This window comes from Vulpes vulpes, chromosome 2, assembly GCF_048418805.1.
Source record: "Vulpes vulpes isolate BD-2025 chromosome 2, VulVul3, whole genome shotgun sequence".
NCBI lineage: Eukaryota > Metazoa > Chordata > Mammalia > Carnivora > Canidae > Vulpes > Vulpes vulpes.
Window position 1 is genome coordinate 78,981,138 of NC_132781.1, and position 27,393 is coordinate 79,008,530.

Genomic DNA, 27,393 nt, shown 5'->3' on the forward strand with positions numbered 1-27,393 from the left:
GTCAGCTGATTGGCAGATTTAATCCCATCTACACCATGTATCTCCTTTTGCCATATAAGGTAATGGAATAATCACTGGCTCTGGGGATTAGGACATGGACATCTTTGGGGGACCTCTCCTATGCCTACACACATACATGTTATAAACGTGTATAAACAGAATAGTATAAGCCCCACATACCCAGCACTCAGCTCAACAACACAATTGTGTCCCCACTTCTCCCCACCTCACCACTAGATTGTTACTCTTGTTTTTTTTTTTTTAGACTTTATTTATCTGAGAGAGAGACAGCAGCACAAGAGAAAGCACACAGCTGGATGGAGAGGCAGAGGGAGAGGGAGAAGCAGACCATCTGCTGAGCAAGGGACCCTGGCACGGGGCTCCATCCCAGGACCCCAGGATCATAACCTCAGTTGAAGGCAGATGCTTAACCGACTGAGCCACCCAGGCGCCCCTCACCACTGGATTATTTAAAAAGAAAAAACCATAGAAGTTATCTGACTCAATCTGTAGTTGTTGACAATAGAGAGTTCTTTAAAGAAGTCGAACTATGATGGGATGATGACACGGGGGGAGGTCACTGGGGGAGATGTGTGGGAGAGTGTGCACATGTGTAGTTTTAGTGGGAGAGGCACTTAGGCATGCCAGATTCTTCACTTTGACATTCAGAGCACGGTGTCAACGTCTGCCACGGGCCTTCACGATAGGCATGTTAAATTCTTATGGGAAGGATCTCACTGGAGAGGAAAGATTGGCTTGGACCGGAGTGAGGTCTCCTTCATTAACAGAGGGACATGGGTTTGAAGGTTTGGGATTGAGATGAAGGGACTTCCTCTCTGCTGGCTTAATTTAATTCAATTAAAAATTGTTTTCCCTACTGAGTAGGTGGCCAGGGAGCGGCACCAAGGAGATCTAGGGTATGTTGGAGTTTTGATGAGCTCCAGGAAAGTGGGAAACAGTTGTCGTGGCGTGGAGATTGAGTGCACCGCAGAGATATGGTTGGAAGCAAGACACGTGTGTCGTTCAGAGCCACTTTGGTGAATTCAGGTGAATCCATCCAGCTTGGTTGTGTGACTTCCGCTAGCATTGCCCATCTGTATGGGTGTATATATGTGTTCGGAGAAGGCAGACAGTTTGGTTCCTCCAGGGTTAGTTGTTGGCCAGGTTGTGTGACCAAAGGGCAAGGTAAGGGTTGTTCGTAAGAACAGTTGAGATCATGATCCCTGGACTCTAAGCTGAGTAAGAAAGAAGAGGGGTGAGAGGTTCTGGGGCGTAAATGTAGGTGTGGTGCTGGGATGCCTAAGGAAGCCAGCAGGCCGAGCTGAGCCTGGACCCATTTTTAGGGCAGTGACCAGATCCAGAGTATGTCTTTGGGAGTGGAGTGGAATGAAAGACAGCTGGAAAGTAGGACATCCAGTTACTGAGAGCGGCTGTGGGAATGCTCTTCCACATGGGGATCGAGACCACCCCAGATGATGGCAGGAGATGGGGGATAAAGGTCGGTCTTCAGTGAATGGAGGTCAGCCAAGAAGAGGAGACAGGAGGGGCCTTGAGAGCACTGGGTGACAAGAGCCTCAGAAGGGCAGGTGTTCAGAACAGGTTATTTCTCCTAAACATCGCCCTCCGTGTGATTAATCACCAGCCCCTCCAATGGGAAAGTATTAATATAGGTAGAAAAAAGCAGACTCGATCCAAGAATTCCTGAATAGCAAAAATCATGGATTAACTTGAGTGTATGGCTACCTCATAAAGAGAGATTTAATGAGCTCTGTCTCCGTGTGCTATACTTTTATATCTGACATCCCTCCTGGGCTCTAAGCCATATATTCTAATGCTGCTTCAGATATGGCTGTGGGTGTATTTAATATACATTATTTATATTGATTTATCATTGAGATGTAGCTTTTTTGATAGCTTTTAGTGATTTTCTCTAAACCATAAAATCCTACTATAATATGGTAAGTATTATTTAAAAGATTCAGCCTCGTATATGGGGTTTATCGTGAAAGGTATGAAAGCCATGCGTGCGCGCGTGCGCACACACGAAAAGACAGTGAGTGAAACTGTCCAACGCGTAGATGACCACTGAACTCAGAGTCTCCGATGACAGGAAAAGGAATTCAGATTGTCTGGCTGCATAATGGGCGTAGAAGACGAGTGAAAACAAAAGGATATTATGATAAGGGGATGGAATTGCCATTTTTGCTATGGTTCTGTTTGCTTAAAATTGGGTTATTTTGCATTTAACGTTTTCTTGTTGACAAGTGACCATTTTGGCTGGTTCTCAGCCTACCTTTTGGCCATTCCTTTCTGTGACAGGGGATGCTAATTACATGGATCAAGAATAAGTAGCAGCAGTAATTTATTTATTTTTTAAATAAAACTTAACTGAGTCTCTTCCTTTCTATGACACCTATGTCCCCAGTCTTTGAGATTCTTTTTTTTTTTTTTTTAAATCTTTGAGATTCCATGAACAAAGTCTTCTGTGATAGCCTGAGGAAGGCTATAGAATGGTACTAGAGCCACAGATACATGTGGAGCCTGATTCCACCCCACCCCACCCCCAACTACTTACGTTGTTAGACTGGACTTCAGCCACCATTCTTAACCCTACCAGACTCATCTGGGCCTTTGGGGAGCAGTGGTGATCTGTGTGGTATTCCTAGTGGCCACTTGGCCCTTAGCAGTTTGTTCAGTGTGGTTGCTTTGCATCGTATTTGTTAAGATCAGGGGCTCCCATGTGTGACTCCTGAGTTCGAGTCCTGGCTCTGTCCCTTACTGACTGTGGTCCTTGGGCAGATTTTTAACTGTCGTAAACCTTACATCTGCTAAATGGGGGTTATGATAGTACTTACCTGTAGGATTGTTGTGAGAATAAATACTGCACATAGTAGGACTATCCAGTAGCTTCTCACTATCTCGTTGAAGCATTAAACTTGGCTTCACATGACTTAACCAATTTGATGCAACTGGGAAGTGTCGGGTTTTAAAGTGTATTGCTCCCTTCTTCACCATATTCCTTGGACATTTCACTTTCCCAGGTAAGGTTTTTTTTTTTTTTTTCCCTGACTGCCCCATTTAGAGCATCAGCTGTCTACCACCCGCCGCCCCTCCTCCCTGAGGTCCACACCTGCATTTCCTACCTTATTTTTCTTTGCTGCACCTACACCACCTTCCAGCATACTGCCTAGCAGATTCTCTTTTTCCTTCCGGCTGTCTTCATCCACTAAAACGTAACCTCCATAAGAGTGGGCTTCCCTTTCTGTTTTGTTCTCTGTAGTATTGTCAGTGCCTGGAACGGTGCCTGGCTCATAGCGGGTGCACAGTAACTCTTCATCATCAGAATGAAGAAATTCACTTCGAGAGTGATGATGTGAATCTCTATACCACTGAGTATTATAAAAGCTGCGGAGCTTAAGAGTGTTTTACTCACAAGTTCTTAATGATAGTTTGCTGATTTGCCTATCTCAAACCAACTTTCCTGGTAGAAGAAGATAATCAAAGCCAAGTAGAACAGGTTGGAAGGGATGATTAGGTTGGGTGAGGAGAAGAATAAGGCTGGCATTATTACTTCATTTACCGATACACGTCTGACACCCTTTTTCCTAGCGTGAACATCGCCAACCACCATTTGGACCAGGAAGATCAATAGTGAACTCTCTTAAGAGTCTGTTGTCCGTTTGACATACAACAGAACTTTTATTTTTCTCTTTCAGGGCACCAATGCCTCTGCTCTGGAAAAAGACATTGGTCCAGAGCAGTTTCCAATCAATGAACACTACTTTGGATTGGTCAATGTAAGTATACACAAATGTATTATTTTTATATTATTTTTAAAAAAGATTTTATTTATTATTGAAGAGAGAGCATGAGCGGGGTGAGAGGCAGAGGGAGAAGCAGGCTCCCTGCCGAGCAGCGAGCTGGATGTGAGGCTCCATCTCAGGACTCTGGGGTCACGACCTGAGCCGAAGGCAGACGCCCAACTGACTGAGCCACCCAAGCTCCTCAAAAAATGTATTATTTTTATCAAATGTTTTAGAGTACTTGAAGCAACTCCAGGGCAGTTTTCCTTATTACCAATTTTTACATAATTGTTCATATGCCTTAGTTCCCAGAAAGGGCAAATGTTAGGGGCGGAAGACGTTTAGTCCAGTTTTGGAAAGTGTCAATTTTCCCAGAAAAAGGGGTTTAATTACTATTGTTGGGTTAGATTCTTACTTTTTTCCTTCTGGCTACAAGATTTCCTTTGTACACATGAATTTCGGAGCAATTTTATTAGCTTTGATGCCAAATCTGCTTGTATGATATGGACGAGCTCCTGGGGCAGACTTCGTTTCCATATGTATCAGTACAACCAGAATTTTAAAAGTGTTACCATCTCATCACCAGTTAACTGTTCAGCAAACAATATAACCTGATGATGGTGCTTAAAACGGGTGAGTTGTGGGGGGGGGGGAGGGGACTGGGACCAATGTTTCTCAGAATTCCTTGGCCTCATTTTATCTGTGCTCAGCAGTGGCTCTCTGTTATATGGCCACACACGGCAGGCTCTGCTTCCTTGGTAAGTTGGTCATGACTAAGTAGTAAGGCAGTATTTTCTACTACCCTGTGAGCTTTCTTCCTCACCTGATCCTTTCCCTCTGACTTGGAGGTTTTCCACACATCAAGTGTTAACTCATCCAGCACCTGGTTTTCTGGAACAACTGCCCTGAGCAGAATCTGTCAGTACCCAGGTATAACAGGTACTCATTTCCACTGGGGAAGCTAGACCTGTCTCAGAGAATGAATGCCACTTGGGGCTAATGGAAAGAACATTGGTTTTGAAGTAGTACAGACCTAAGTCTGAATTGTACCCATGCTGTTTTCTTTCTTTTTTTTTTTAAGATTTTATTTATTTATTCATGAGAGGCACAGAGAAAGAAAGGCAGAGACACAGGCAGAGGGCGAAGCAGGCTCCCCACAAGGAGCCCGATACAGGACTCCATCCCAGATCCCGGGATCAGGACCTGAGCTGAAGGCAGATGCTCAACCACTGAGCCACCCAGGCATCCCCCCATGCTGTTTTGCAGCTGTATAATCTTGAGCAAGTCACTTGCTCTGTTTCCCCATCTATAAAATGGAGACCTTTCAACACCTGTCTCTTGAGCAGTAGGGAAGGGTCAGTGAGAGCTCTTATTGAAGATCCTGACGTGAAGTTGAGGCACATTGTGGACACTCAGAGAATGTTGGTATCTTTTCTTTCCCAGGAGTCATCCCTGGGTTGGGGCCAAGCTTCACTAAAGGGTATCTAGGTATGAAGGTGGAGACACAGTCAAAGAGAAAACGATTAAGAAGGAAGGCTAAAGTACTAGAATATAGGGCATTGTGTTGATGAAATACTGACTTAGAATTTTAATAGTTTTTTTTTTTTCTTTTTTTTAGCCATTATGCACAGGCCTCTGCTGAGCTCTGTGAAGATATAGTTATTCATGTTGTAAGAAATTCTGTCCTAGCTAGGGAAAATACAAATGGGGAACAAAAGAATTAAGGTCATTTCCTAGTCTGTGGAAGCATTGTGAGATTCAATTCATTAATAACTTAATTTATGTTCACTTCGAATGGTAATTCATGAAAGTTCCAGCTTCTCTTTAAAAAAGAGGTTTGTCTCCTATTACATAATTGTGTCAAAGTAGATTAAAATATGTAAAAATAGGAAATGTTCTATCTTCGCATACGTAGAAATGTCACATTAAGCATGGCGGAGCATCTGTCTCACTCTTGGGAAAATGACACGCAAGCCAACAACCAGTCTTGAGAAGATGTTCGTGTTCTATTTTAATCTTACACCGCGTTTTGAAATCTATGTTATTGATCTTGTGATTTCTTTAGATTTTTTTTTCTCTTTTTCATTTCCCTGAATGTGAGAAATTCTAAAGGGTTAGTCTCGGCCGTGTTCCTCCATGGAGTTGGTGTCACAGTCTGCTGAAAACCAGTGAGATGGTGACGCCTTCCCTCTTTAATCATAATCTGAGAGTGTCCACAGTTTTTGAGAGGAACGAAATCTTGTGGTGTGGATCCTACTGTGATGGCAGGAGAGCAGGAACTGAGTGCTCTTATGTCATCTGACGCTTGCCATCTTGGCAGAAACAAGATTGAGGGTGACTTAGGAGTTTGAGGGGGAAAAGAAGCCAGTGGGATGACCTAGGGAGGCACCTCTTTGCCTCCATGGCTCTGGCGCAAGTGAGGACGGGCCGTCTGAAGCAATGCACAGGGGCACTAGAATCTCGAAAGAGAAAAACTAAAACAAGTTCCCATGGAGTTAAGGCTGTTTCACCTGAACACATGGTTCCCAGTTCCCGGATTTCTTTCTGATTTTGGATTCTTATTTTCCATCATAGGAGTTTCGAGGTGTGGCGGTGTGGCCTCTTTCCTGGGGCGCCATATTGTGTTCATTTTTCTCTTTCTTTTTTTAAATCACCAGAAAGTCTCCTTAGATTCTTCTTTTTTTTTTTTTTTTTGAATCAAGGCTCAGTGTTTATCATTTTAGGGACGTTCAACAGGCTGGTGTCCCCCTGTATTCATTTCCCTGTTGCTCAGATAGTCGCCGGTGTTGTGAGTGGTGTCCTGGTTTTCCGACATGGCCAGCAGGACCCTGCTGCTGGGAAGCCGGGCTGGTTCCTGGAGGGTGGGCCTCTGGGAGGTGGCGCATCCCCGGATGGCTCACTGAAGCCTCCCTCTTGTCCTTGGCAGTTCGGAAACACGTGCTACTGTAACTCCGTGCTTCAGGCGCTGTACTTCTGCCGGCCTTTCCGGGAGAATGTGCTGGCATACAAGGCCCAGCAAAAAAAGAAGGAAAACTTATTGACGTGCCTGGCAGACCTCTTCCACAGCATCGCCACTCAGAAGAAGAAGGTCGGCGTGATCCCACCAAAGAAGTTCATTTCGCGGCTGAGAAAAGAGAACGGTGAGTGAGGTGTTGGAGGGCCCGAAACACACCTTCGTAGTCCCGCAGATCCTCGAGATGAATCTCCCCTCTTCCTGGTTTATAACCAGGAAATTGTCTGGCCAACTGCTCAAGTCACTGGCCTTCGAAAGAAGATGTGATTCTCCTTTTCCTCTCCGTATACATAAAATAACACTGGACAAAAAACCATGTTTATAAATTCAGATTTATCATTCCATTTTTTTTTTTTTAATGATTTTATTTATTTACTCATGAGAGACACAGAGAGAGAGGCAGAGACACAGGCAGAGGGAGAAGCAGGCTCCATGCAGGGAGCCCGATGCGGGACTCGATCCCGGGACCCCGGGGTCACGCCCTGAGTCGAAGGCAGACGCTCAGCCGTGGAGCATAGGCGTCCACCCAGGCGTCCCCATCATTCCATTTCGGAATGGTCTTTTTATTTGCCTCACATTGGGAGGACCGTTGTAAGAGAGAAATTGCCCAAGGCAGCCTTCTAAGCAGTACGCTGATTGGAATAAATAGGTTGGTACAATCGTTGAATAAAATGGTATTCTTATAAACTTGTCATAAGTAATTAAAGTCAATGCGTATTATCCAATCAGAGCCCTTGCTCTTTTAAAAATAATGCCTCCTGATTTTTGCCTAAGACGATTGCAGGATATTAAATTAATACCTTTATATGATACAAATGCCCTGTTGTCACCAGATTTTTTTTTTTTTTTCCCCTCCCTGGTTTTTTGATCTTCTCTTTTGGGGAAAATCGCTAGTAGAGACGAGGTTATTCCAGAAGATTTGCATTGGTAATTTCTGTGACTAGAAATAGTTGATATGGCAACTTGTGTTTATCCTAGATTTCAGCCTTACTCCACAGACTTGCAGTTAATCAGATGTTTGTTTTATAAAGTCTCATTTAATTTGATTGCTGTCTCTTAAAGTTGTTGTAGTTTATATGTACCAGAATAAAAATAATCTGAGCAGGAAGCAGAGCACTCCCGAGTCTCGTCGCGAACATGATTAATAATGAAGTTTCACAGCTGCATTCATCTCTTGATTGTTTGTCCTTATGGCGGGGAACAGCAGTAGGCTTCTGGAATCATTCGTATTTGGTTTCAGAACACTATCAGATAGATACACATATCCCCCATCTCCCATATGTGTTTCATTTAAGCTGCTTCCAGTCTGGTCCAGGGTTTAATATGATCTTTGGGCAGAGACCCCAGTTGCTGTAGATAAATTGCAAAATGAATAATTGATCATTGGCGGTCACGTCATATTAAATATTGATATTTTATCCGGAAACTTATCAAATAATTTCTGGAGTCTTTTTGTAGAATAAATAAAAATTTTAGTAGCTTTTTATATATGAGATGACTTTAGGGAGATAGGGGGAGTGTAATTCTCGGCAGGTGGTAGAAAAAAAGGAAAGTGAACAAAAAAGTCTTCTAGAATTTACGTAGTCAAGTTGCAAAATAGAGATGAATGTATGTCATGCCTGTCCACTTGACATTTCAGTATAAAAATTGAAGTGTGCATGTAAAATTAAGTGTTTTGTTTGCTTTACAAGAGCCAGAGATTGAAATAATGACCTTCTCTTTTCCAGATCTCTTTGATAACTACATGCAGCAGGATGCTCACGAGTTTTTAAATTATTTGCTGAACACTATTGCGGACATCCTGCAGGAAGAGAAGAAACAGGAAAAGCAAAACGGAAAATTAAAAAATGGCAACATGAATGAGCCTGCAGAGAATAATAAACCAGAACTCACCTGGGTCCATGAGATTTTTCAGGGAACGCTGACCAATGAAACTCGATGCTTGAACTGTGAAACTGTAAGCACTGAGAGGGCTTTCGGGTACTTTGCTTGTGCGTGTTTTGTGCAGACTGTGTGTCGTGTGCATGAGTGCACCGTGATCCGTTTGTGTCGATGAGCCCCGGGGGCAAACTTTTAGAAGCATGTCTCCATCCAGGATGTCTCCGCTGGCTAACGCAGACTGGATGAGGGCAAATCTCAAAAACTGGATTGCTCGGTGTCACGGGCACATTTGACCATCCACAAACTGTGAAATATGAAACGGGACCTCCACCAGTTATCTCGGAAAAAGTTTGCTCATGCGGAGGTCAGGTGATGCAGAATAGACCCTGTCTCCCCAGTTTTAGGGGAATCAGCTGTGGGGTGGTGCACTTGAAGTTGGAAGTCGGGCTTGGCTTCTGATCCTGCTGCAGTCAGCTGGGCGGGCTCATGTATTGGCTGAGTCTGGCACACAGTAGGCCAGGACTGTGAGGTGAATTCGAACACATGATCTCCGGATGTCACATTTGCTTGGTATGTTTGATATCACGCTGTGAGTGGTCTCAGGATTTGGTGGCTCAGAGCCCGGCATTGGAGCCAGGCCGTGGAGTTTGTACGCTGGTTCTGCCGGCATGGGCGTACCATTCAGCCTCTCTGCCTTCACTCTCCTCATCTGTAAATTGGGTACAGTGAGTGCACCTGTGTCACAGAGCTGCTCGGGAGGATGAACCGAGTTAGCAGTTGGAAAGTGCATAGAACCATGCGCGGTACTTTGCAAAAAGGCAATAAATGCCAGCTCTTCTTATTTACTCTTACTGCTAACAACATAGCCAGTCTCTGAGTTCATTAGGCGTCTCAGGAGTTTTGTCACATCATACGAAAAGTTCTATAGGATTGTGCATTTTGAGTCTCAGAGAGTAGCTTTCATTAGTTTCTGCGGAGGAACTAGGACCCAGAAATGGGTAAGAAGAAATGTGGATGTAAGTAGGAGGCTCTTGTTTTTTTGGCAGTCTTTCTCCTGTCCTTTTAAACAGTTTTTGAATCAGCATTCTCGTTTGTTCATTGTAGAAACAACTAGAAAACATAGCTAAGCAAAAAAGAGGGAAAAAGAGAGAGTAAAAGTTACCAGTGATCTCCTCTACCTAGAGATGATAAATTTGTAACATGTTCTAAAAATTGTGATCACATTTGCCCAGAGAGAACCACTCGAAACATTTTGAAATATATGCTGCCAAAACATTTTCTACACATACTTTTCTGTCTAGAGATCTTTCTTTCCTCCCTCCCTTTCTCCTTCTGGCCCTTTATATTTTATATTCCAGTAAAATCCAAGTGAATACGGAAGTAGAAGAGTAGAGTAAATCCCATATGGGTATTACTATGATCGTTAACACATTGGCCCATCTTGATCATTTTTTGTTTCATGCCTCCTCCCCCCACCCTTGCCTACCTGGTCATTTTTAAGCAAATCTCAGATAAGTTCTTGTTTCATTTATAGTTTCTTCATCACTTTTGTTACATATCTCTAAAAGGTAAGACATCTTTTTTTTTTTTAAACAAAAGTGTATCATTATGATACCTAAAAATAATTCCTTTAAATCATTATTCACTTAGTGTTCAAGTTTCTCTGATTATCATATATATATATATATATATATACACACACAAATATATATATATATATATTAGCAGTTGGTTAATTCACATTAAGGATCCAAACATCCACCCACTGCTTCCCCTCCCCTCCTTTTTTCCTTGCAATTTAGTTGTTGAAGAAATCATTTTTGTCCTGTAGAATTTCCCCCATTCTGGAAGCATCTGTAGCATTACCAAGTACAGTAGAATGGCATCATGTTTCCACCATCCTGCTCTGGTTTTATTTAACCCTCCTGTTTTATATTTCTTTTTCTTTCTTGCCTTCTTTTGTGTCAATGAAATATTTCTTCTTTTTTTTTTTTTTGCATCAATTGTATTATTAGTTTCAAATTCTCCTAGAGGTTACTCTAGAGACTGCACTGTACATCTTTGCCTTCCTTAATTTTTTACCACTTTCCCAACATTGCCAGAATGTGTGGAATACTTCATCACCTTTTCCCTCTTTTGTGTTACCGTTTTGTAATGAACTCATGAATTTTAACATTTCATGTGTTTCATTTTTTTTCCAATGTTTTATTTAAATTCAATTCATCAACATACAGTAGAACACCCAGTGCTCATCCCATCAAGTGCCCTCCTCAGTGCCCGTCACCCAACATGTCATGTTTTTTAATCTGTTGCAGTTTTTTATTCTCTTCTCAATACTGAATGTATGTTTAGAATAACCTCACGCACTTTTAAACATCAAAGTCAGGGCTATATTGTAAATAATTATAATTTGCAGATATACAGTCTTTTTTTCTTTCTTTCTTTCCTCTTTTTTAATAAGGGAGTATTCCTTGGCACCATCCTCATCTTACCTCTTATATCTCTTCTATCCTTGAGGTCTGCCTGTTGTATCTTTTTAATCCCCTATTTCTCTCCATCCCCGAGGCTCTCACCCTGGCTCAGAGCCCACCTCCCCCCCCCCCCCCCAGCTCTTGACTGCCATTCTCAACTAAATTGCAGTAACTTCTTATTTGATATTCTGCCCTTTTTCTTGCCTCCTCCATGTTGCCGTCCTGTCCAACTTACAGCAATCTGTCTGTTCTTTGAATATTTGGTAGAACTTGCAACTTATTTTTGTACCCCTAAAATAATCGTTCAGTTTGGCTTGTTTTTTGTCCTGATAGGAATGAAGTAATACAATATGTATTCTTTTGTGCACTGGGTTTGGGCTTTGCTTTTTTTGTGGAGTATCCTTGTGAGATTCATTTGTGTTGTTGCATTATGCTTTTGTTCATTCATTTTCATTGCCCTATAGTACCGCGCATGAATATAGGACAGTTCACTAGTTTATTTCACTGTTGGTGGATATTTGGTTGTTTCCAATTTAGGCAACTATGAGCAACGCTGCTTTGAACATTCCAATATATAAAATAACAATACAGAAATCTTTTTTTTCTCTTTCTATATATATATATTTACATATTATTTTATATATTTATATTTATATATTTTATATATTTATATTATATAATATATATATTTTTTGGGTCACATGGTATTCATATCAGAAAATATCAAATGCCCAAAGTGGTTGTACTGTTTTACACATCCCGTGAATGATCATTCTCATTCCTCCACATTGTTGTCTATACCTACTATTCTAGTTGGCTTCACTTTGGGTAATATAGTGGCTGTGTAGCTGAGTATTATTTTCTTCAGTAAATACCTCCTCCTGCCTCGCAGCTGCTATGTAAGGGTCCAGACGCTGAGGATACAGTGAGAGCCTTGCCCTTCTGGAACTTTCACATGGAAGATACACATTAATAACAGAATGAATAATGAGATTTGTCATTACGATGGTAAAGTGCTGTGAAGGAGAAGTACAGAGCACCCTGTGAGCTTATGATACATGAGCCTGAACAGTGGGGCATCGCATTTCTACATTTAGCCAAGAAACCTGCAGCAGACAGTGCAGCTGGCTGGTCCTTTTGGTTATCTTTGAAATTAGCACAGTTACTAAATCCATCTTGTGGAAAACTCCATGCGAGTTTTCAGGAAGGCTCAGATGATAGGCTCGGTCACATTTTAGTTTCTTTTCTTGTCCCTGACCAGGTTATTCGATCCCAACAAATGCAAATATCACACCCTCAAATATTTGTGTAGCAGAAACTATCATGTAGCCTGTTCATTCCTGGAGGGTCACTGTTAGATGTGACACCTGTGCTCAGAGATAACCTTCAAAATGTTTGGGTGGTGCCATAGTTTGTTATAATGGGATTCCTACCATAATACTTGGTTTGTGGAAGTGAGTGTATCTCTACGGAGGATGGCACTCTGAAAAACCTGGGGGTTTTTTTGTTTTGTTTTTTTAATTTCTTAAAGTAATTAGCCTTGAGGCAGGAGTTTTCTCTGGAGTCACTTAGATAATCAACTCCATTTCTTAGATCCTTTAACTGGATGGGATCCTAGGAGTCATCCAATCCTTCCCTACTGGTGCCTGAGTCCCTTCTGTGACATCCCAGCCAGTTGGTCACCAGCATCTGCTGGCCCCTGTCCAGGGATGGGGAACTCAATCTCCCTGGGCCATGCATTCCATTTTTAGAAAGCTCTCAATTGTTAGAAAAGCCCTCTACTTTCTAAGAAAATACATAGCCTGCAGGCTTTTGTTGTTGTTGTTGATGCTGTAGGACGTTGAGGACTTAGGATAAAAGAAGACCTAACATTTAAGTTTTCCTTTACAGGATGAGAAATATGGAGCCCCCTTTGAGTGATGTCTTCTGCCCAAGGCAAGCAGCCTTGAGATGGTGCTTCTGTCACAGTTGTGAAATCTCACAGTGGGCTTCAGCCCTCCAGGATCCCGAGCTGCACATTAGCCCCCAGGGAGCCTTGCCACTGTAGCCACCTCAGCTGCTAGTTCCTCCACTGGTGCAAAAAACTCTTGTGCCAGCCTTCAAGGTTTCAGAAAACAATGATTTTTTTTTCCCCTTGGCCTCACCCTTTGTAAATGTTGCTTGTGATTGCAGTGCAAATGTCAACTGAGAGATTTATGGAGACACTTTCACTCTGCAGTACACTTGGAGAGACCGTTTGAAGGGGGTAATTCAGTGCACACTTCCCTACATAACCTTGATCGAGGCACTTCAGAATTGCGGCCTGGGGATTTTCCAGACTGGCCTCAGCGCTCCTTTTGGCTGTTCTTTGCTTGGTTCATAAGATTTGCTGCGCCAATTGGAGCTTAATTTTGTCGTTGCTGTTGTTAACCCCCCTCCCAGCCCCCCTTTCCATTTAAGCTGAGTTTTTGCTTTACAAACCTGTGGTTTTTAGTGCTTCCTGGGGGCTTTAAGGCACATTTATATCTGTCACTAGAGCCAAAAGGTCGTCTAAAGAACTACTTTATTAAATACCAGTTGTTCGGCTCCTTCTTGATTCGTTTGCAGAGGTTGAAATGGATTCGAGCCTCTGAGCCCTTTACAGAAGAGGAGTGGGGATGGGGGATGTGGCAGGGGAGGCCTCTCCCTTGCGATTCAGGGGGGCTGTAGTTACCACCTCTCCAAAGCCCACAGCCCTGCTGCTGCTCGAAGGGCGCACTTTCGGTTCCTAGCTGATCATCGAGGAACCCCACCTGGCCACCTCTTCTATAAGCCAAGGAAAGGAGTCTGGGGATTAGAAGCCCATCTGAATATGATATTAATTACCCAGGCCCTTTGGAAAGCTCATGATTCGTATGTATCCCATACTTAGTAATTTGTCCTATTAATTGATCTGTAATTAATTGAACAGAAGAACATGTAGGATCGTTTAATTTTCCCAGATAACCTTTTTTTTTTCCCCCCCAAAGGTAACCTTTTAAACCAGTTTTGGGGGGAACTCGAGGCCCAGAACTGGGGAGAAGAAGAAACAATAAGATGTAGCCTGTGCTTGCTGAGAGTATTGTAGTCTTAGTGACATATATGTTTCCTTGGAGACAAGCTGTATTTTCACTTAGACCAGAATGAGATCCTTGTGTGTGGGAAGAAAATGGTTTCATTATCTGGCAGCTTTCTGGGGAGACGGAAAGGCAAAAGAAAAAAAAAATTGCTTGATCACCCATTGCTTTTGACTACAGCAGTCTGAGTCAGGGGGAGAGAAGAATTCTAATGGAAGGGTTTAGAGCCATGTGTTCAAATCCCCCAAGGGGCTGATCTGCTTGAGTTGTGCTTTCCTTTCTCACACTCTTAAATTCTGGAAGCAGCTTACACTGGGAATTGGGAAAGTTACAGTAACTTTTTTCATTTAGTTAATTAGGTTTGTACCTTTCTCCCCTCCCTAAAATAATTAAGAAGAGAAAAGATTTGCATCCAGCAGGAGACCATATTTCTCTGTCTTTGTGCCCTTCCAGTCAAGGCTTTCCTGGACTGGAATCTGATGCTCCCTCTCTAAATTATGTATGATTTCGGTTGGCTCTGATCTTTTTATTTTCTCCTAGAGAAGAATCATTTAGATTTAAAAAGTTTCACTAATTAAAAAAATATAATACCTATGGGATTATGTTTTATAGACCAGATACAGGAATGTATAAAAAGAAAATCATTTATCATTCTGCATCCAGATGCCACTGTTGGCATTTAGATATTTTTCCATTTGTTCAGCTATATATTCAGGCATTTAGTAAATGTTTATTGGAGACCCAGGAAAGGCTAGAAATTATTTTATGTACTAGGGATATAGCATTTAAAACAAACAAAAAAGATCGTCCCTCCTCTTTTGTTTACTAAATATACACACTTAAAGCTGTAGATTGCCCTTTAAGCACTGCTTTAGCTGCATCCCACAAATTCTGATTTTTCTTTTTCATTAGTTCAAAATATATTCTAATTTCTCTTGTGCTTTTTCTCCTTCAATCCATGTATCACTTAGAAGTATGTTGTTTAACCTTCAGTTATTTAGGATTTGCCTAGATTTTTTCCCTAATTTTATTGATTTCAGATTTAATTCTATGTGGTTAGAGAATATATTCTGTATTATTTCAGTCTTTTAAAATATGCTGTGACATGCGTTGTATCCTAACACATAGTCTATCCTGGTAAATCTACTTAAAAACAAGGTCTCTCAACCTTGGAACCATTAATATTTATTTTTTTAAAAAACATTTTATTTATTCATGAGAGACACAGAGAGAGAGAGAGAGAGGCAGAGACACAGGCAGAGGGAGAAGCAGGCTCCATGCAGGAAGCCTGATGTGGGTCTTGATCCTGGGACTACAGGATCACACCCTGGGCCAAAGGCAGGCGCTAAACCGCTGAACCACCCAGGGATCCCCTGGAACCATTAATATTTAAAGTCAGATAGTTCTTTGCTGTGGGGGAGCATCCCTGGCTTCTAAACATGGTAGATGCCAGTAGCATCCCCCAGAAGGTGACAGTGAAAATGGTTCCAGACATTTGCTAAATTGTCCCTTGGAAGGAAAAGCTTCCTTGAATATGTATTTTATAGTTGAACAGAATATGTATTTCATTATTATTGAGTACATTATTCTAACGTTAGAGTTCTTCAAATTTTCTGTTTTTCTTGATTCTTTACCCCTAGTCTTTCCATTACTTGCTGAGAAAGGGGTGTTAAAATATCGACCTATGATGGTGAGGGCACCTGGGTGGTGCAGTTTGTTTTATTTTATTTTATTTTATTATTTTATTTTATTTTATTTTATTTTATTTATTTTATTTTATTTTATTTTATTTTTTAAAGATTTTATTTATTCGTGAGAGACACACAAAGAGAGAGAGTCAGAGACACAGGCAGAGGGAGAAGCAGGCTCCATGCAGGGAGCCCGACGTGGGACTCAATCCTGGGTCTCCAGGATCACACTCTGGGCTGAAGGCAGTGCTAAACCGCTGTGCCACCCGGGCTGCCCCTGGTGCAGTTGATTCTGCATTTGACTCTTGGTTTTGGCTCAGGTCATGACCACAGGGTCATAAGGTCTACATCTTGGCTCCATGCTCAGCAGGGCGTCTCTCCCTCTCTGCCTCTCTCCCGGCTCGCTCATTCTCTTTCAAATAAATCAATCTTTTTTTTTAAAGATTACGACTCGCAAAGCAAAAACTGACAGAATTAGAGGAGGAAATAAAATAATAAAGTGAAATAATCCCATAATCATGGTTAGATTTTTATTTATTTATTTTAGATTTTATTTATTTTAGAGGAAAAGGAGAGAGAGAGAGAGAGAGAGAGGAGGGGCAGAGGGAATCCTCAAGCCGACTCCCTGCTGAGCACAGAGCAGGATGTGGGGCTCAGTCCCAGGACCCCCTGAGATCATGGTCTGAGCCAAAATCAAGAGTCACCCACTCAACTGACTGAGCTACTCAGGTGCCCCGGTTTTTTTTTTTTTTTTTTTTTTTTTTTAAGATTTATTGATCTTACAGAGAGTGCATGCACACCTGAGTTGGGGGAGGGTCAGAGGGAGAGAGAGAATCTCAAGCAGACTCCCTGCTGGGTGCAGAGCCTGAGAAACGGGACACAATCTCACTACCCATAAAATCACAACCTCAGCCGAAATCACAAGTTCTTCCCTCAACCAGCTGAGCCCCCGAGGTGCCCCTCTTTTACTTTTTCAAAAAACTGCCTTATTGAGGCATACTATCTGCCATAAAGTTCATCCTTTCAGTAATTTTTAAAAATTTATTTATTTATTCATGAGAGACACAGAGAGGGAGAGGCAGAGACCCAGGCAGAGGGAGAAGCCGGCTCCTTGCAGGGAGCCCGATGTGGGACTGGATCCCGGGATCATGCCCTGAGCCAAAGGCAGATGCTCAACCACTGAGCCACCCCAGGCATCCCAGTAATTTTTCTTTTTTTTTTTTTTTAGATTTTCATTTATTTATTCATGAGAGAAACAGAGGCAGAGACATAGACAGCGGGAGAAGCAGGCTCCTCGCAGGGAGCCTGACGAGGGACTTGATCCCAGGACCCTGGGATCATGCCCTGAGCCAAAGGCAGACACTCAATCATTGGGCCGCCCAGGTGCCCTCCTTTCAGTAATTTTTAAAGTAATTTGGTGAGTTGTGCAACTATCATCATAATCCAGTTTTATAAAACATTTTTGTTACACCAGTAAAATTCCTTGTACCCAGCAATTAATCTCTGTTGCAAGCCCCAGGCCACCACTAATGTTTATTCCATTAATGTTTGATGTAATTACCGGTATGGGTGGTTTGGGGCCCCCTCTTTATTACTCATTTTCTATATATTCCCCCTCAGTTTTTTATTTTTATGTTCCTCCTCCCTCGCTTTTAAAAAAAAATTAGGTTGATACATGTATATTTTGAATATATGTACATGTATATATGTATTTGCATAAACAATTCCATTTTAGTCTTCCTCTTGGTATATATTTGTGTGTGTTGTTTCTCCAGAGAGTCCAGTATACATCCTTTACTTTTCACAGTCCACTTACAGTTAATAATGTCACTGTTTTACATAAAACATAGGAAGCTTGTAACCATACAGGTGCATATTCCTTCTGCCTGGCCCTGCCTTATGTGGTCCTATGCTGTAGTGTTGTATGTATTACATTTCTGTGTATTACAAACCCCACAGGGAAGTGTCAAAATTACTATTCTTAATGCTCTTCATTCTTTCTTGAGGATCTGGGTTTCCATCTGGTATCATTTCCCTTTGACTTGAAGAACTTCCTTTAACCTTTTTTTTTTTTGCAGTGCAGGTCTGTTAATAATGAATTCTCTTTATTTTGGCTTCATCCTTGAAGGATCTATTTATGGGCTTTTAAGAGTTCTGCATTGACAGTTTTTCTTTTTTAGCACATTAAAGATGTTGTTCTGCTGTCTCTGGCCTCTAATTTCTGATGAGAGATCAGCTTCCAGTTGAACCATTCTTTTGTGAAATGTCATTTTCCTCTCAGATATTTTTAAGATTTGCTTTTTGCCTTTGACTTGTAACAGTTTGACTGTGATGTGCCTTGGCTGGCCTTCTAGCAGTGTTTATCCAAATACTTGGTGTTTGTTGAGCGTCTTAATCTATAAATGTATTTCTTTCACCAAGTTAGGAAATATTTCGCCATTATTTTTCAAACAGCTTTTCTGATATTTCGCCATTATTTTTCAAACAGCTTTACTGCTCTTTCTCTCCTCTCCTTCTGAGACTCCAGTTGTATGTATGACATTTTCTAACAGTTCTCTGAGTATCTGTTAATTTTTATTTCAATCTTTCCTTTTTCTTTATTCTTCTCATTGCTTAATTTTCTGTTGATCTGTCTTCAAGTCCACTTTTTATTTCCTCTGTCATCTCCAATTCATTGTTAAGTCCATCTGGCTTATGAATTTTTCAGTTCTGGAATTCCCATTTGATTCTTTTCTTTTTTTTTTTTTTCTTCTCTGTTTCCCTGCTGAGATTTCTTATGTTTTGGTTCATTGTGAGTATATTTTACTTTACTGAGAATAGTTACAATAGCTTTAAAATTCTTCTAAAAAAAAAATTCTCGTCTGCTCATTTTAACGTCTACATCGAGGACTGGTTTCGATTGTCTTAAGAATGTCTCCTATTTTTCCTGCCTTTCACACATTTTGTAGGTTTGAATGGTATCTAGGACATTGAGGATGTAAAACTTGGGAGACCCTAGGTTCTGTTATATTTTTTCAGTGAGTGTTAATGTTTGAGTTCCAGCAGGCAGTTTATCTTGGTTGGATGCAAACTACAAATCTGTTTCTTAGGTGGCAGCTTGAATCTTGGGTCAGCCCTTTGGTCTCTAGCCGAGTGCTGTGAGTGTATGGACTCTGTGCATAAGCGGCTCAGTGGTCAACCAGAGATGTGGGCAGACAGGGTTGGGAATACCCTCCCAGTTCCTCCCCTTCTTGCCAGTACACATGGTCTTCCCAGATTCAGTTTTCTGATTCCAAGGCCAGACAGACTGTATTTGTTCCCAGATTCCCATCTAAAGGCTGTGTAACCATGAGCTTACTCTCTGTAACTCTTCTCCAGGTGTGGACTCCGCTTCCATCTGTTTGTGTGGTTTCCCCAACACCTTCGGGTAGCTACTTTTATTTATAGTTATCTGAGCTCTATAGTTTTTCTGGAGGAGTGTTCGAATGGCAAGATCTTAGTCATTGCTGGAGCCAGTCTTTCATTTTAGCGAGGGGGCGTCAGACAATAAAAAAAATACAAATAAAACATTTATAATATGAAGTAGTAGTATTGGTTACCTGTTGCTTTGCTTACAAACCACCTCAAAACCTCTGAGACTGAAATCAACTATCATTTATTATAATTCATTCAACTATGAGTTGGCCGAGGGTCACCTGATTTAGTCTGGACCTGGATGAACTTGTGTGTTTGTATTTTAGCTGGCTCACTTATGTATCTGCTGGCTGGCTAGGCATTTTGCTCTAGATTGGGCTTGGCTGGGGGACCTTAGAGAGAACAGCTCTCTTCCATGGGTCTCTCGTCTTCTTCCTGAGAATAGTGGGCTAGCCCGGGTTTATCCTTCTTACGATGACGACAGAAATGCAAGAGAGCGACTTCATAAGTGCTTGTTCAAGCTTCTGCTTATGACATGTCCTCTAACACTCCACTAGTCAAAGCAAGTCATTCAGGCTGAACTCAGAATCAAGGATGGGAAGCACATCTCTTGATGAGACGATCTGTAAAGTCATATGGCAAAGAAGCCAGTGTAGGCAGTGGTGAAGATTGGGGGCCTTTCATACATCCTACCATAGAAGTAACAAGTGCCATTTAAAAAAAGGCCAGGGATCCCTGGGTGGCGCAGCGGTTTGGCGCCTGCCTTTGGCCCAGGGCGCAATCCTGGAGACCCGGGATCGAATCCCACGTCAGGCTCCCGGTGCATGGAGCCTGCTTCTCCCTCTGCCTGTGTCTCTGCCTCTCTCTATCTCTCTGTGACTATCATAAATAAATAAAAATTAAAATAAAAAAAATAAATAAAAAATAAAAAAAGGGCAGAATGATGGAGTGTGTGTGTAAATATATACATGCCTTTTTTATACAAAACTGGAATTAGCTTATATGCGGTTGTATAGCCTATTTATTCATGTAATATTGTATGATATCCACCATGTAGTGAACCATTCCAGTTCTTTGCCCATCTTAGGCCATTTATAATTTTTATACCCCTCTCTGACTTTTTGAGTGTCTATTTCTGAAAGCACTTTACACGTATTATTTTATCTTTACAACAGCTTGATGAAATAGGTACTCTTACTATCCCCACTTTATAGATGAGGAAACTAAGGTACACCAGGGCTAAGTAATTGGCTTACAGTCATCTACTGCATAAGTGGCAGAGACAGGATATGGAACTGGGAAGTCTGTGTCCACGCCCTTTCTTGTGTGTACTAGTAAAAGTATAAAAGTCTGTGTCCACATTCTACATCTCCTTTAGATAAGGACCTGCAGTAGAGTATTGGTCATAGGGTGGTTGTCACACTTAAGGGAGTGTTTTCTCATTTTGCTGCCAATTGACTGAATACTTCAAGGTTGTTTCTGTGCTAGTTTGCACCCCCTCCCCCCCAAGAGAGGAAAACACCAGGCTTGCCAGTGTACGGCTGGAATGCAAGCAGTTTTACTCAGGGAACGTCAGTAAGTACAAGAGCCAGGCTTGGTGTGGTGTTAACCGCAGGAGCTGAGAAACAGCTGGGTCAGTGAGCCAGCTGCTGAGAGCAGTCCACGGTAGGGTGGCCTGTGTGAGCCAGGGCTCCTGGCCAGCTCCGGGTCCAGCAGTTAGCACAGTTAGCACAGGGCTCTGCAAATGATGGCTGCTTTCCAAGCTTGGGGACAGCACGTGCGGTGAGTGTGACCCTCCAGCCCAGCACACATCAGGCTCCCTGGCCCCAAGCACAGCTTGGATGATGAGGCTCGAGAGCGAGTGATTTCAGGGCAGACAGTCTGAAAGGTTGCCTACCTGAGTAGTGAGTTTTCGAAGTCTCTTGTCCTTTTTTCAATTTTTCTCCTTCTGTCAGTTTGGGCTGTATCAGTGTTTGTCTGATACTTCCTTCTTTGGAATGACAGGGAAGACGAATGGAGAGGAAGAGAAATCTGGTTGAGTGTTAATTATTAAAAGTTCTGAATCAAAGCTGGAACGGGACTGTGGTCAATTGAGAGTTGGGGATTTTCTCTAGATTGGGTTGTTTTTGGTGTAACTAGTTGCCAGCGAGTATACAAAACTGCACATGACTGTGACTGCATTTTGGGTTTTGGTTACCTATAAGTGTTCAAAATTTGACCTACTATGTCCATTATGTATTTTGTACCTAATACTTTTTCTCTTTTTTCTTTGCTTCAGGTTAGTAGCAAAGATGAAGATTTTCTTGACCTTTCTGTCGATGTGGAGCAGAATACATCCATTACCCACTGTCTGAGGTAACCTCATGAATTCTGACTGTGATCTGAGCTTTTGATCAGGATAGTAAATAAGTGGGGGGGGAGGGGGGATATATTATATTTCCTCAGGAGGTAATCTTCCTTTCTGTTAAACCCATATAATCCTATTATTTTCTACTTCTTTCCCAAGAGAGATTAAAAATAAGTATATGTGGTCTAGAGAAGAAGGATCCTGTGGAGAAGAAAGAGGATCAAGTGAAAGTCGTTAGTCATTACGTTTAAAAATAAATTTTAATCTTTAATACGGGTGTAGGCTCTGGCTTTCATCAATCTTGCTCTCACATCGTTGTCTCTGACACACATGATTAATAAACGCTACCCATGCCTACGTGACTCTTTCTTTTTCTAAGCTAATTTGAAAAATTAGGTACTCTTGAGCTGAGAACCCGTGAGGGAACTGCCTGTTTCTCCATCTTTGAGTGTTCTGTGGAGATCAGTGATGGAAAGAAATTCCTCCCTGTTAGGGTTGAGAGGAGGTAAGGAGCTGGGAGTGCAGAACAGTACGTGCCTGGGATTCCATGCATATTGTGTGTTGACTTGAACATTGGAAATGTGCCCAGAGTCAGTATAGAGACACGATTCCCTTTTCTCTTCTTTTATTCCCTTCTTCCCCCTCCTGCTTTCAGTAGGTCGTGAGGGCTTAGCAGCAGCCCAGCCCCACTCCAGACACTGGGCATGGCAGAGTGAGAATCAGAATGTATGTTCTAGGGGGAATCCACAGATGACAGCTGGTGCTTTGAAGGAATGAAGTAGGTCTACAGAGTGATTGGGTGTAGGGATTCCAGTGTGGACCTCGTGGTCCAGGCAGGCCTCCCGTTGCTTAGGATACCATAGCTCAGAGACATCGTATAGCGTTGGACAAGGCACTGTTGATCTTTGTCAATGGTGACTGGGTGACAGAAGCGTTATTTCAGGAGTTCAGGTTACTTGGAACCTTTTAGGATAAGTTAAGGGGACTGGCTGTGGTAGTTGGCTGTTGGAAAGTCATCTTGCAGGGTGATGGCACCGGTGCCCACATGGAGAGCTTCTTGGTTCATCTGCATGTCATGTGTGGGGCTCGGGGAGCTGGTTGCTCTCTGGTTTCCAGGGGTCCAGGGCCTCCTCCACTCCCTGCACTGATGAGTTACCCAGTTACACAGCACTTCCTGCTGGAGTGGCCCACCAGCCCGTGTGTCCAAGGGCCTTAGGTCTAGGGGCAAGTATGTTAACTCTTTATTTGGAATGTGTTTTGTAGGCTAAGGTGGCCTCTTTTTCTTCTAAATGGTTCTGTTTATAGCATGAGTTCCTAATATTCCTGTGAGAAGAAGCCTTTTTTTTTTTTATTTCTCCAAGGTCTAATGATCACAGGGAGTGGAAAAAGTTATGGTTTTGTCCACTTTAGTTGCAGATGAAGGAATGGGAGGAAAGATACTACTTGCCTCTCCCCCTCCTTTTTTACGAGTTTGAGTTGGGGGGAATTTGGTTAGGTTGACTGCTTCTCCTCCCTTCAAAGAAATTCCTGGGCTGCTCAAAAGGGCAGATGGCAGTGGCTGTAGCTTTGAGATCTCAGTCAGCCAGGTAAAAGGCTTACTGGTTAGTTATGATTTTAATCTTTGGAGAAACTTGTTATAAAGACATGTAACTCAGATTTATGTTTCATTTATTTATTTACGAAATGTACGTGTTGGTCATGCATACCTGACAAAGGCAGGCTGGAGGCATTTGGAGATGTTAAAGCTGGGATGGGAGAGGATGAAAGAGCTTTGGAATGCCTTTTATTTTTTAGATTTTTTTAAATTTTCAAAAATTTTTAAAGATTTTATTTATTTGAGAGAGTGAGCGAGCGAGAGAGCATGAGCAGGGGCAGGAGCAGAGGGAGAGGGAGAAGCAGACTCCTCGCTAAGCAAGGGAGCCCGCCATGGGGCTCGATCCCGGGACTCTGGGACCATGACCTGAGCTGAAGGCAGATGCTTAACCGACTGAGCCACCCAGGCACCCCAGTATTTTATTTTTTAAAAGATTTATTCATTTATTCCAGAGAGAGAATCTCACAGACTTCCCCCACGTGCAGACAAGGGGCTCGATCTCATGACCCTGAGATCGTGACCTCAGCTTGAAACCCAAGAGTTGGACACTCGGGGGGCTGAGCCACCCAGGCACCCCTAGATGCCTTTTAAGCAACACTAGATTTGCATCTGATCAGACTGACCGGGCTGGTATTCCCAGATCGCTTGCCCTGCCCCTCTTTCACATCATCCCTAAAGTAGAACTTGACTGACTTCCCTATACCTGCCCTCACCCAGGCCTGAGATCTCACCACCACCCCAACAGGAAGACAGACCTGTGCTGGGTGTTGCCACTCACCCTCATGCCCGCGGAGCTCTGGCCTGGGAGCAGTGGCAGCTTTCTAACCTATCCCAAAAGAAAGAAGTGCCAGTGCCTGAGAAGGGCCCAGGGAATCAACGATGCCAGCTGGTCCCTTAGCGTTTTCCACCTGAGACAAAAGAGGAAGAATGGTTTTGGGCCCCTTCCATGGTTCCGTTTGGTTTGCATTCTTTAAGGGTCTGGTTTTCAAATCAGAACTATGAATTTTCTTCTTACCATCTGCATCTCTCCTGCCATGTCATACATTCTCTTTCTTTCATTCTGATGACCAAAAAGAAGCCAAAAATCAAGCTAAAATTGTAGGATTTGCATTGTAGGATTTGAGGTCCCTGCCACCTCCTTCCAGATGACCAATTAACAGTATGTTTTCCCTGCTTTGGTCCCAGAGGAATGATGAAATAAATAGTGGTTAAACTCAGGGTGCAGGTCTCTAGAAACCGTTAAATCCTTAACGTAACGGAACTCGAACCCTGGCACCGCCGACCTCGGCACCATGTCTGAGGCAGGGTGAGCCAACTGTATCGTGAGTACCGAGACTGTTTTTCCTTTTTTTGAAAAGTTCAGGGATGGCCTCAGGCAAAAACTTCATATACGTGGAAGTTTATCTTAATTATCCTTCCATGGCCTTTTAGGTATTTTTTGCCTTTCACTTCGTGCCTCAGCCCCTCCCTGTGGCTCCTTCACAGAAACCTCTTTAAGCTCCAGGAAACCACTTCTCCTTCCCCTGTCTTCCTTGAGTAGAAAACACCTATTCTCCCAGCACTGGGGAGGTCAGCTGGGAGGGACGTAGCTATTCATTCTCCCTTAGCTCTATTTTAAAAATGTATCTTCTCTAAAATGAGTTCCTTTTCTACTTATTTTGAGAAACCTCCTTTATTTTAAAAATCTTGACACCCAGCGTGGGGCTCAAACTCACAACCCCAAGCACTCTACTGACTGAGCCAGCCAGGTACCCCTGAGAAGCTTCTCTATACTGAGTTTGTACGCATCCCCGCCAGCCATCCAGTGCCACGTGCTCATTTATTGATTTCTCTGTTCTATTTCTCTGATCTGTGTTTGATTATTATTGATATATAGTATTTTCTAATATTTGACATGTCTCATGGATTTCTTTTTTCCATCTTCTTTAATATTCGAATCAGTGGTTCTTACATTTTGGTGTCTGTGAGAAACTCACTTTGGAGAAGTTGACAAAATAGGGGCCTAGTTTCTATTCAACTTCAGTCAGCTTGGGTGTCTTTTTTTTTTTTTTTTAAGGTTTTAATTTTAATTCCGGTATAGTTAACATGCAGTGTTATATTAGTTTCAGGTTTACGATATAGTGATTTAACAATTCTACACGTCGTTACTCAGCACTCATCATGGTGGATATACTCTTTTTTTTTTAAATTTTTATTTTATTTTATTTATTTATGATAGGCACACAGTGAGAGAGAGAGAGGCAGAGACACAGGCAGAGGGAGAAGCAGGCTCCATGCACCGGGAGCCCGACGTGGGATTCGATCCTGGGTCTCCAGGATCGCGCCCTGGGCCAAAGGCAGGCGCTAAACCGCTGCGCCACCCAGGGATCCCCTCTTTTTTTTTTTAAACATTCTATTTATTGATGAAAGAGAGAGGGGCAGAGACAGAGGCAGAGGGAGAAGCAGCCTCCGTGCAGGGAGCCTGACGTGGGACTTGATCTCGGGACTCCAGGATCACACCCTGAGTCGAAAGCAGGTGCTAAACCCCTGAGCCGCCCAGGGATCCCGATATACTCTTAATCCCTGTACCTATTTCATCCCTCCCCTCCACACACCTCCCCTCTGGGAACCATCAGTGTGTTCTCTGTAATTACTAGAGTCTGTTTCTTGATATTTCTTCCTTTTTCTCCCTTTGTTTTTGTTTCCTAAATTCTGCATATGGGTGAAATCATAATGGTATTTGTCTTTCTCTGACATTTCGCTTAGCATTATAGGTCCATCCATGTTGTTGGCAATGGCAGATTTCATTCTTTTTTTTATGGGTGAATAATATTTACAGCTAGATAATACACACACACATGCCTTCTTTATCCATTCATCTATGGAGGGACACTTGGGCTGTTTCCATAATTTGGCCCTGGCTGTATCCAACCTCCGTAAGCCTGGGCCTCTATTTTTAATTAATTTTCTAGGTGATTCTAACACTACCAGAGTTTGAGATCCACTGCTCTAGATCTTTGCTGCTCAGGCAGTGGTCCTTGGGCTAACAACCATCGGTATCACCTGGGAGCTCATTGGAACAGCATCTTAGGTTGAATGAATGAATGAATGAATGAATGAATGAATGAATGAACCAGAATCTGCATTCAGACAAGATCTCCAGGTGATTCAAATGCATGTTAAGGTTACAAAGCGCTGGGAACAGCGGCTCTCAGACTTCCAAGCCTGCGAGAGCCACCTGGGAAGCTTTACGCTCTCAGCCTTCCAAGCATATTGGAACCACCTGTTCTACCTGGAGAGCTTCTGATGTAATTGAGTGGGAGCCAGGGGCAGGGATTAGGCGTTGAGATGGTTTTTGAAAGCTCCCCAGGGAATTCTAATGGGCAGCCAGGAGAACTGCTGATGTCATCCTTAGAACAAAGCTTCCCAACTGGTGTGCCATAGGAAATAGGTTACAGGTGTGTGTTGATCCCCCTGCACTCCTGGGAGGCCGCGCCGAGCCTGGAGCTGCCAGGGCTCCAGGGCAAGCTGGAGGAACAGCCACATCAGTTTGCCTTCTCCACGATGCCATTTTTATGTGGATCATGACATGACAGTTATCGAGAAGCATTGCTTGAGATTTTTTTTTTTTAATCAATTACTGGGAGCAGCCGGGTGGCTCGGGCGGTTAAGCATCTGCCTTCCGTTCAGGTCGTGGTCCTGAGTCCCCGAGTCCGGCTCCCCACTCAGTGAGGCGTCTGCTAGTTCAGCTCCCTCTGCCCCTCTCCCCATCCCCCTGTGCACATGCTCTCTCTGTCTGTCTCTCAAATAAATAAAATCTTTAAACAATTGAAAATAAAAATCAATTTCTGATCTATCGTGCTGAGCGGAAAAGTTACGATTGTAATAAAAAAATGTATCAAACATGGACGTTACCTTGGACACACACAAGCTGTCTTTACAATAGTCTTTCCACCCAGAAAGTCTTTCTTCAGTTTTTCAAATTTCCTTGTATACACTTTTATAAGGTTTCATAATTTCCTTTGTTAAGACGTCTACTTCTTACTAGATTTATTCCTGGAGTATATTTCTGAATGACGTTTGACTGTTCCTATGACTCTTTTTTAAAGAAATACAGTTTTGTGCTTTCCTGCAACTTTGTGCTTTGGTC

General features: G+C 42.6%; 1 protein-coding gene across 8 annotated transcripts in view; it reads left to right on the forward strand.

Annotated features, from left to right (window-relative positions):
• Positions 1-27,393, forward strand: part of USP46 (ubiquitin specific peptidase 46) — a 99,305-nt gene that overhangs the window by 60,659 nt on the left and 11,253 nt on the right. For all 8 annotated transcript variants that reach the window (XM_072749003.1, XM_072749002.1, XM_072749004.1 and 5 more), the window contains 4 exons: positions 3,717-3,797; positions 6,730-6,943; positions 8,544-8,773; positions 21,602-21,678. In XM_072749003.1, the coding sequence (XP_072605104.1) occupies positions 3,717-3,797; positions 6,730-6,943; positions 8,544-8,773; positions 21,602-21,678 (602 nt within the window). The remainder of the gene's footprint in view (positions 1-3,716; positions 3,798-6,729; positions 6,944-8,543; positions 8,774-21,601; positions 21,679-27,393) is intronic.